The 10,069-nt window shown below is 60.3% G+C and overlaps 2 protein-coding genes across 3 annotated transcripts in view; one reads left to right on the top strand and one right to left on the bottom strand.

The window, feature by feature from the left end:
- The first annotated feature begins 284 nt into the window (after positions 1-284).
- PTP4A3 (protein tyrosine phosphatase type IVA, member 3) lies at positions 285-4,833 on the top strand. Of its 2 annotated transcripts, XM_006879258.1 has the most exons (5): positions 285-389; positions 2,262-2,354; positions 3,324-3,454; positions 3,766-3,840; positions 4,703-4,833. In XM_006879258.1, exons 1-5 carry the CDS (start codon positions 285-287, stop codon positions 4,818-4,820), a joined length of 522 nt encoding a protein of 173 aa, XP_006879320.1. In that variant the 3' UTR covers positions 4,821-4,833. The 2 variants fall into 2 exon arrangements, with proteins under 2 accessions (XP_006879320.1, XP_006879321.1); XM_006879259.1 differs by lacking the exon at positions 3,766-3,840 and having other exon boundaries at positions 4,703-4,820.
- Positions 4,834-7,696: 2,863 nt separating this feature from the next.
- MROH5 (maestro heat-like repeat family member 5) overlaps positions 7,697-10,069 on the bottom strand; it is a 63,008-nt gene continuing 60,635 nt past the window's right edge. Inside the window, 6 exon segments of the mRNA XM_006879449.1 lie at positions 7,697-7,761; positions 7,764-7,796; positions 8,440-8,514; positions 8,725-8,824; positions 9,124-9,246; positions 9,523-9,678. Coding sequence (XP_006879511.1) covers positions 7,697-7,761; positions 7,764-7,796; positions 8,440-8,514; positions 8,725-8,824; positions 9,124-9,246; positions 9,523-9,678 — 552 coding nt within the window.

Genomic DNA, 10,069 nt, shown 5'->3' with positions numbered 1-10,069 from the left:
TGCTTTGGGTTCTGATTTGTTGTTACCAGCTCTGAAAGGGCCCAGGGCTGCCTGGTTGACCTTGAGAGGACTGTTTTGTTTCTTTCTTTGTAAAAAAAGTTTCTTTTTTTCTTCTTTTTTTTCAAACTGTTCAAACACTGCTCAGCCCTCTCTCCGTATTTGCACAATATTTGTGCGGGGCCTGGGCCGGGCGGGTTTAAACGTTTTCTGTCTCAGGCAAACACAAGGACCTCGCTCTTGTTGGGTTGGGGTCCTCTGTGGGTCCTGCCCTGTGGGTTGGGGCCATGGCACGCATGAACCGGCCCGCGCCCGTGGAGGTCAGCTACAAGAATATGCGTTTTCTGATCACGCACAACCCCACCAATGCCACGCTCAGCACCTTCATTGAGGTGAGTGGGGCCGGGCAGCCGGAGCAGTTGAGGACCAGTGGGCCAAGCCTCAGCTTCCCTGACCACAGTGTCCGAGGGTCACAGGGTGACCGCAGGTGACTGGGGTGATGCAGAGTGGGTAGCACTGGAGACTGTACAACACACGCTGCAGGGACAGAGGCAGGGACGGGTGAGAGCATGGGTAGGCCGGGCTGTGAGCACTGGAGCTGCCCATTGGCCAGACCAACCCTGAGCCGATGGGCAGGGCAGAGAGGAAGGGCCAGGTATATGAGGATGGGGTGGACAGGTGGAGGGTGGTAGTTGAGGTCAGGGTCAGGGCTCGGGATATGATGGGATCAGGGCTTAGTATCACAGTGTGACAGCTAGGGTCAGGGCTGAGCGTGTGGCCAGACTCAGGCTCAGTATGACAGGGGGACACTTGAGTATGCAGCGAGGGTCAGGTCTCCGAGTTTGGCTGTCAGGGCTCAGGATATGATGGTGGTCAGCGTTTAGTGCTTGACCAGGATCAAGGCTCAGTATATGATGGGATCAGGGCTCAGTGTGTGATTAGGCTACGACTCAGCCTTTGCTGTTCGGGCTCAGTGTATGGTTAGATTTGGGATTCAGTTTGTGACGGGATCAAGATCCAGTGTGTGACTTGCATTGGGGTTCGTCAGATGATCGGTACCAGACTTTGAAGCATGATCAGGTTCAAGGCTTAGCCTGTGACTGGGATTGGAGCGTGTGTGTGACAGGATCAAGGCTTAGAGTGTAACAGGGTCAGTGTCAACGTGGCAAGATGCTTGATGTGTGAGAAAGTCAGGGCTCAAAGTGTGACCACGGTGAGGGCTCCCACTGGGGCCTTGGTCAAGTGTATGATGGTGGGGTCATGGCTCACTCGGCACTTGACCACCATCAGGGCCGTGTGGCCACCATCAGGGCCGTGTGGCCACTCTCAGGGCTGTGTGGCCACTGTCAGGACTCAGTGTGTGACAGGGTGAGGGCTCAGTGTCATTAGGACTCAGATGTGTCCACCTCCAGGACTCAGCACATGACCTTCCTCAGGACTGATGTGTGATGTGACCTGGCAGTGGCTCTTTGCCTGGCTGCAGGATCTGGGTGTCCCCACCTCCAGAGCCCATGCACTTCCCTTCCTCCACTCTCATTCTCAGAATAGCTTGGGCCTGTCCACTGTTGGTGTCCCTGTCCTATGACAGGTGAGGCCAAGAATAGCTGCTGGGCGGCAGGGAGCCCTGCACGTGGCCTCCTGCGGAGAGGAACCCCCCTCTAGCTGGGTATTTATACCCAGCCTGGCTGTGAAGTCTTGGCCTTGACTAGGAGTTGGGGTGTGGCTTCCTGCAGGCCTTTCCTGTCCTCTGGGCTCTGCCCTTGACCAGTGTGGGGCTCTCTCATGCCCCAGGCCAGGGGGACCCTCTGGAATAGACCAGACCAGGCTGCTAGGGTCACTGAGGGGCTCTGTTTGCAGAGGGGCTGACTGGTCATGGGGACCGATATCTGTGGAGACCAAGGGCCAGGTGTCCATTTGTTGCTGAAGGGGAGGGGCCCTGGGATAGGTCTTTTCAGACCTGGTGTCACCTTGGTCCTGGCCAAACCTAGACTCACCAGTGTGGTCCTTGCCCACACACCAGAGCCTTTCTGTCTTGTTGACTGGACACTGTTCTGCCCTGGGAACCTGAGGGGACACTGCCCTGCCCGGGAGCGTGAGAGGACATAGCCATACCATGTTGCCTGAGGGGACAAACCCTGTCCTGGGGACCTGAGGAGAGAGACATGGTTCTGCCCTGGGGTCTGAAGGAACATGGCCCCACCTGGGGATCTGGGGGTCTTAGTTAAGAGTGCCCTGGTCGCTGAGCCCTGTCTCCTTGCCAGCAGGACCTGAAGAAGTATGGAGCCACTACTGTGGTGCGTGTGTGTGAGGTGACCTACGACAAGGCCCCCCTGGAGAAGGACGGCATCACTGTGGTGGTGAGGCCTGGGTGGTACAGGCATCGGTGCAGGGCCCGCTGTCATCCCTGGGGGTCCTGCTGCTTCACTGGGGGGCCTGTGTCATCCCTGGGGGCCTGTGTCATCCCTGGGGGGCCTGTGTCATCCCTGGGGGCCCATGTCATCACTGGGGGTCCTGTGTCGTCCCTGGGGGTCCTGCTGCTTCACTGGGGGGCTCTGCTGATGACCTGGGGTCCTGTGTCATCACTGGGGGCTCTGCTGCTGACACTGCTGCTGTCACGGCGGCGTGTGTGGGGTTTTGCTGATGTAATTTGTTGGCAGGGCTGTCAGTCACTGAGGTTTGCAGTGGGTAGGATCTGGTGGGGGTGAGTGTGGCCCTGCCGCTGGGAGGGAGTCCACCTATGGGTGCCTCTCCAGGTACAAAGGCTCAGGTTTCAGCCACACTGAAAAGCTGGCAGACCTGAGATTGGAGCTGTTGTAACTGTCCAAGTGGAAAATGACACTTAGATGCCCACCCAGCCTGGGGAAGCGGCCCTCTCAGGTGGGCCAGCGCCCACCCAAGGGTGTAGGCAAAGTCAGCGCCCCACAGGCAGGGCCTCTGTGTCAGGCTGGCCCCTGGGCTCTGTCGCCCAGCAGAGGGTGCTGGGGACAGGTGTGTGATGCGCCAGGTGGATTCCAGGGGCCCCAAGAAGACTCTCGGGAGAGGCCCTGCAGCTGTGTCCCTAGTTCTCCTGGCCCTGGCCTGGCCCTCTGCAGTCTCCCTGACCATCTGGTACCCTGCAGCCCCGGCTCTCCACTGGGCCTCAGGGTCCCCTCTGCACCCTTGGCTCTCAGTTATGACAAATGTCCTTGGTCGCCCCACCCTGAGCCACTGAGGCACCCTGAATTCCACTCCCGAGTCACCCAGGCTCCCTGCGCCCCGCCCCTGAGCTACTGAGGTGCCCTGCACCCACCTCTGAGCTGGGGCCCTTGAGCTGCTTCTCCCTCCAGGACTGGCCGTTTGATGATGGGGCCCCTCCACCTGGGAAGGTCGTGGAAGACTGGCTGAGCCTGCTCAAGGCCAAGTTCTGCGATGACCCTGGCAGCTGCGTGGCCGTGCACTGTGTGGCTGGCCTGGGACGGTGCGTGCCCTGACGTCCCCCGTGTGGCTCCACTGTGCCTGTGACCCCTTTGCAGAGGGCATGAGGGGCTCTTGTGGGGGAAATGCTTTGCTGCCCAGCCCCAGACGCTGCACCCACCCTCACTGAGCGGGGAGTGGGCCGCCAGGCTGGGAGTCAAAGCCCCCTTAGAAGACAGGCGAGACCCCTGCCCCTCGCTCCGCCTGGCTCTCCTGCCTGGTCCTTCACGTCCTGCTGGCGGCTGAGCCTTAGGGTCAACACTGCAGGGAGTGTGGGTGTCTGGGCCCCCTAACCAGGCTTGTCCCCCTCCCCAGAGCCCCAGTCCTCGTGGCGCTGGCCCTGATCGAGAGCGGCATGAAGTATGAGGACGCCATCCAGTTCATCCGGCAGTGAGTGGCCGGTCCGTGAGTGGGTGGGGTCAGGATTAGAGAGCCCTGGGCTGTGCCCTGCCCCGCAGGCCCAGTGTCTCCCGAGGCCTCGCCGCGCCTCACAGGTCTGGTCTCTGGCGGGCACGAACAGGGCTTTCCTGTGCACTGTCAGTGGAGGGTCTTCACACCCGGCCTCCCGGGCTGACTGGACCACAGGTGTGTCCTCTTAGGGCGCATGCGGTCACACCACGTGCAGAGGCTCACACACACATACACACACACACACACACCCGTTCCCCCACATCACTCACACACCTCATTGTCACACAAACCCCAGAATCACAGATGGCACAGACACACACCCAATGTACACATACCACGCTCACCACACACCCCACATACACACCCCACATACAGGTACCACGCTTACCACACACACCCCACATACACATGCCACACTCAGCCCCCCTTACACACACCACATACACCTCACACATACACATACCACGCTCAGCCCCCCGACACACACCCCACATACACACCCCACATACAGATACCACGCTCGCCACCCCCACCACACATACACAGTACACATACCATGTTCACCCCACCACACATACACACCCCCACATACCACAGTCACCCCCATCCCTGTCCCCAGGAGCTCCTGCCTAGGGTGGGCTGTGTGCGTGTTGGGGGGACTGGCCCGTGGGATGGAGGCCAGAGTGGGCCTGCAGGAGAGAATGAGTCACCGCGCCCTCCCCTCCCAGATCTAGAAAGCACTCTGCGGCTGAGGGGGCAGACAGGAGGACTGGACCTGCCCGGGACCCCTCAGGCTGTCTCCCTGCCCACTCACTCCCAGTCGTCCCCCGCCCCCTTCCAGGAAGCGGCGTGGCGCCATCAACAGCAAGCAGCTCACCTACCTGGAAAAGTATCGGCCCAAACAGAGACTGCGCTTCCGGGGCCCCCAAACGCACAAGACCAGGTGCTGTGTCATGTAGCTCAGGCGCCGTGGTCACAGCTGCCGTGGGCACTGCCGTGGTGGACACCCCCTGCAGGACTCCGGCCTCTGCCTGCCGCCTCCTGGCTGCAGTGCCTTCCAGACCCTCATCCTGTGTTCCCTGTCCCGGCGCCGTGTGCTGGGCGCCCCATCCACTGGGCCTGTTGTCCTGTATCACCAAGGCCTCCTCTGATTTCCTCCAGTGACCTCTGCTCCCTGCCTTTGTCTGACACCAAATGCATCGTGGTCCCTGCAGCCCAGTGCCTCTTGACCTGAGCCTTTCACCTGCACATCTGTCTCTGACTTCTCTGCGTCTGCCCCCATCTCTGCCTGCCTCACATTTGTCTTTGTCTTTGGCTCACACCTTTGAGTCTGTATCTCTCAGACATTCTGTCTCTGGCCCACGTCTGTCTCTGATCTTGCCATGTTCCTGGACCTCTTGCTCAGAGATGCCCCGCGCCCATGTGGCTCTCAGCCCCTCTGGCCTGCTGTGGGCTTGTTTTGTAACCACTGGGCCAGCTCCTCTGCGGCCCCTGTTCTCAGCACCTTAAATTATTGACTTCTCTGGATTCTCAAGGGCAATAAAGCAGGATGCTGTGGCTGTGTGTGCCGGAGCGTTGGGGTGCAGGAGGGCTGGGTGGGGTGGCCTGGGTGACCGCCTGGTTGCTGACCAGCTGCACCTCCTAGTAACCTCACTGAGCTCCTGTCTGGTCCCATGGCGCCCCCTGGTGGCCATGCCCATCCCTGCACCTCCTTCAAATCTCAAGTCCACGGCCGAGAGCTGTTCTGTGGCGGCCACGCTGCCTCTACGACACCGAGGAGCAAGTCCACTTGACAGGTCTTGAGTTCATAGGGCCCCCTAGTGTTTTGGGGAGCTTTAGGGGTACAAGGTACATGGTATCCCTGCTACCAGACTAATGCTTGCGCTTCAGCCTTGGAAGCCCAGAGAGCTGGGTCCCAGGGAGCAAGGATATCGTGAGGAGGAGACAGTTGGCCACTAACCCCAGAGAGGGCGGGCCGAGGGTGAAGCGGCACACAGGAAGGAGGTGTGGGCTCCAGAAGTGTGGCTATCCCCACCTGGAAGCCTTTGGAGACCTCCCAAGGCCACAGCTGACCCTCTTTTCTGGTTTCTGGAGCCCACCAGTGTCTGTTGAAGGGTCCATGCGTCCAGCTCCTCTCATGCCCCTGGACCCTCTCCTGGGTCTGCCTGACAAGTCCCAGTTCATTCCTCTTCCCTGCCTGGCCTGCACTGGGACACTGAGTTAAAGGGATGGTGGGCACTGGAGGGTCATGTCCCATCCTCAGATGAGGGCACAGCCCAAGTGAGGCATCCTTGGTTCTGAGTGGCACTTGCTGGGGCGTGTGCTGGATCGCTGGGCAGGGAGGGCCTTCTCAAGGCGGGAGAAGGTGGTGATGATGGTGGGACCTGAGCTTTTCCTGGACCCCAGTCTGCAGCAGTGGTCTGGCCTTGCACCTGCCAGTGTGGGAAGGCTCTGAGGTGTGCTGGCCCCGTGAGCTCCCAAGAGACAGTGGTCACTCCCCTCCTCCCAGATCACCCTGGTTTTGGCTTCAGCATGCCTGAGGCTACACTGAGGGGCCTACTTCTGTCCCCATCACAGGGTGGACGTGTTGAGGAGGAATCGGTAGTGGACACCCCAGGAGTCTAGTGGGTAAGATGGGGAGTCAGGATGTCAGCGTTATCCAGAAAGCCTCGGCCGGGCGGCTCCACTGGAGAAGGAAATGGACAGAGCCCAGGTGGGGCCCCTGGGGCATGGACTGCCTGGTGCAGGGCCACTGGCTCTGAGCTGAGTCTCTTCACTAGGGCGGCCTCCACCTCAGCCCTGAGCATGGATCTCAGCCCAAATAAACTCGAGACCCGTGTGTGCAGATACCACTGTATTGTCTCCACCACCTCACCCCGTGCTCGGTGCCCTGCCCTGGGGCTCACAGTCTAGGAAAGGGTGAGAGACTCAGCCCAGGTGGCTCAGAGTGGGCTGAGGGATCCCCCTGGCAGAACCAAGAAGTTTGGGAGGTGTGGGGTGCCAAGTGGGTGAGGATGGGGCAGGGCTCTGGGAGGAGGGGCCTTCTTGGGTGGGGTTGGGGTAGACCACTTTGTCGTAGCTTCATCTGTATGCTGGGGGCCCAGGAGGACGAGGAGCAGAGGCTGAGGGTCTGGCCTGGGATGAAGGCCTGGGAAGAACTCTGGCAGGAAGCAGGGTCTTGCAGGCCAAGGAAGGGCCATCTGCCCATTTCACAAGTGGAGATACCAAGGCTGACAAAGAACGATCTCACTGTAATCCCAGAACATGCGTGGGCAGGGGGCAGGGCACTCCTTGGGACACAGAAGCAAGGGCTCACCACCCCATTTTACAGATGGAACAGCCGAGGCTCAGAGCCCAGGCCTCAGGCAGGGGACATGGGCTCCCCTGGGCAGTGTAACTTAGCTCTGGTCCTATAGGGGCCCATCGGGCAGGGGTGGGGAGATGTGGGGGCCCTGGTCTGAGGGAGGCTGACCATGCTCTCGGCAACTGCTGAGCTCCCCAAGACAGAGACATACGTGGGCATCTTAGTGCCCACACTGCCTAGCTAGGAAGCCCCCAGGAGGGGACATGGTGACAAACCTGGGCTCTGGGAGGGGCAGGTCCACTCTTTCTGGCTCCAATGAGACTTCACAGGTCCTGGCCTGACACCCCCATCACCTCCGTGCAGGCCTGGTCCTGGTCCCCTGTTCTGCCCTGGGTCCTCCAGTGATGGGCAGGGAGCTAACAGGTGGGACACTTCTTTGTTGAATCTAGATCTTTCTTATGCAAAAACGCTGTGTGCACAAACTCTGGGGGAGAGGAGTGGGGCGAGAGGCGAGTGAGGTGGGGAAGGGGGTCAGTGCTCTGGCCGGGCCACTGCTCTCTGCAGGTTTAGGAACTGCCTGGCTGCAAACTCCTGGTGCTTGGCTCCGGGTCCTCCTTGACATCTTGAAAAGCTCAAAAGGAGATGCTAGTTAGAGACCCGAGCTGCCTGCACTCTGCCCTCCCGATGGGAACTCCCACCCCAAAGCCTGCCAGGAACATCGATTGTCCAGCTACATGCTGGTGGGGTGTGGGGACCCCAAGTCTTGTCCTTTCAGGTCTGGGGTGCTTCCCTCCTTGTACAGGTCACCCCACTTCTGTTTGTTAAGGTTGGTGTACCCCATCCATCCTCTGCAGTGAGGTGGATTTGGACTGGTCGGACAGGTCAAGCTGCCCTCGCTCTCTGTAGCAGCACCTATATTTCCTTCTCATTGCAGGGGGATGGCGGTGGGGGGTGCTTTGAACTGCCTATTGTTTGGTCACCAGTCCAAAGCCTAGACCACTGTGCCAGCAGGGCTCCCAGGGAGCCACCTGCAGCCTTGTTTTGTGGCAGTCTTGTGAAGCCAGCAGAGTAGGTGTCAGTCCATTTCCAGGGTACCACAATGAGGTTGGGAGGGGAAGGGGGCTTCGCCCTGCAGACCTGGGGGCTGGACTCTGCTCTGGAGGCCTGGGCCTCATCCGGAACCTGATACTGGGGGAGGGACATTCTTCTGAGGCCTCAGTCTCACAATCTATGAAATGAGAGCCCTGGGGTTGCGTGAAGTGGGAGATGCTTACTGTGGAAGAGCAGTTTTGTGTCATCGTCGGACAACATGTGGAACAGGGCCTGGCTTTGGTAGCAGATGGTGTAACCTGCAGACACAAGGGACAGTCGTGGGTGGGAACTTACTGATCAGGGGCTCCTGCTGGTGGGTGGCGTTCCCCATGGAGAACTTGTATCCATTCCTCCCCTCCTCAGCTGAGACCCCCTCTCCATCCCTCATTGAGGTGCAGGGTGCTGGGGGGTGCGGCAGGGCAGCTCCATGCAGGGCTCCCTGGGCTCTGAGCTGCCCATCTGCCCACCTATGAAGAGGGCAGCCCAGGTCCTGGTGGGGCGCTGACTGTGCAGGTAACTGAGGGCCTGGGCCAGGTGGATGCTGTCTTCTTCCTGGCTGTGGGTCATCTGGCGGAGGGACACACCTGTCACTCTTGGAGCTAGAGAGGGTCGCTCGCTGCCCTTCCCCACAGGGCTGCCAGAGGGGCTGTGAGTGAGGAGGAGGAGGATCCCAGACCCCGACTGTGTCTCCACCTCGGATCCACCAGCCAGCTCCACATGTGAGGAACCTGGGGGTCCCAGCTGCCCTCCACTCTGGGCCTCACTTGAGGAACCTGGGTACTCTGACTGCCCCCTACCTCAGGGCCTCATTAGCTCCAGATGTGAGGAACTGGGGACCCTTGTCACTCCCCAACCCTGGACCTCACCAGGCATTTCCAGAGGAAGTGCTGAGAACTGAGGCTGCACTCCCAGGCCAGTGAGCAGAAGAGTGTGTGCTGAAGCCGCCATTGCAGGAGCCTGGCACAGCGGTAGAAGGTGAACTTGGCCTGCTGTGGGGGTGCAGAGGGGTCAAATGGTGCCCTCCCCCAGTGCCCAGTGCCAGGGGCCAGAGCTACCTAGTCCCCAAGCACCTGCAATCACAGGCCCTGCTCCATTAGTGCCTGTGTCCACTGGCCCCTGACCCCTGGTCCCTGATCACCTCCAGCCCCGGCCCTGTTCCACTAGTGTCCCTGGCCCCTGGCCCCCAGCACCCGCAGCCCCTGCTCAGTCACCAGGCCCCCGCCCCACAGAGGCTGCCAGCCTGCCTTGTCAGCGAGGGCACTGACCGTGGCGACGGCTGGGCAGTGGTCCTTCAAATGCAGGAGCAGGGGCACCAACCCCTGGTACACCCTGACTCGAAAGCTGCCCAGCTCTTTTCCCTCCATGGTGGCCACCAGGTCCCCGAAGAGCCTCATGGCTGCCGCCCGAATTCCATCCCGCTCCTGTAAGACAAGGGCTCCAAGTATGGCCACAGCCACCGGGTCCCTGTCCTGTCCAGCATGGGACTCCCAGGGTGGGCCTTTGCCTCCCCCCTCAGACAGGCTTCCTAGGAGAGCATTGACGTGGAGTTGGCCCATAATCTATCCCGACAACACAGACGCAGTGGACACGGCAGGGGGAGGGCTTTGTCTACTGATCTCACAGTGAAAGCTTGACCAGCCTTTGGGGACATGAGCACTCCCGGGCCACCTGGCACCCACTCTGGACGGGTTTTGGGATCAGTCAGAGGACACAATGCTATGTGGTGACTGTTGGCTGGCTGCACTTGTGCAGACCTGGTGACACGGGCCAGCCTCCAATTAGAGGGTGTGTGTATGTGTGTGTGTGTGTGTG

Source organism: Elephantulus edwardii, unplaced genomic scaffold (assembly GCF_000299155.1).
Source record: "Elephantulus edwardii isolate Elephantulus edwardi_28Jun2011 unplaced genomic scaffold, EleEdw1.0 scaffold00003, whole genome shotgun sequence".
Taxonomy (NCBI): Eukaryota; Metazoa; Chordata; class Mammalia; order Macroscelidea; family Macroscelididae; genus Elephantulus; species Elephantulus edwardii.
Note: the sequence above shows the minus strand (reverse complement) of the source record. Positions and strands in the feature narration are given on the sequence as shown.

Coding starts and splice junctions, on each gene's coding strand:
- PTP4A3 (XM_006879258.1), top strand. CDS start 285: ATGGCACGCATGAACCGGCCCGCGCCCGTGGAGGTCAGCTACAAGAAT. Junction 390..2,261: donor CGCTCAGCACCTTCATTGAG/GTGAGTGGGGCC, acceptor CCTTGCCAGCAG/GACCTGAAGAAGTATGGAGC. Junction 3,841..4,702: donor GCCATCCAGTTCATCCGGCA/GTGAGTGGCCGG, acceptor GCCCCCTTCCAG/GAAGCGGCGTGGCGCCATCA.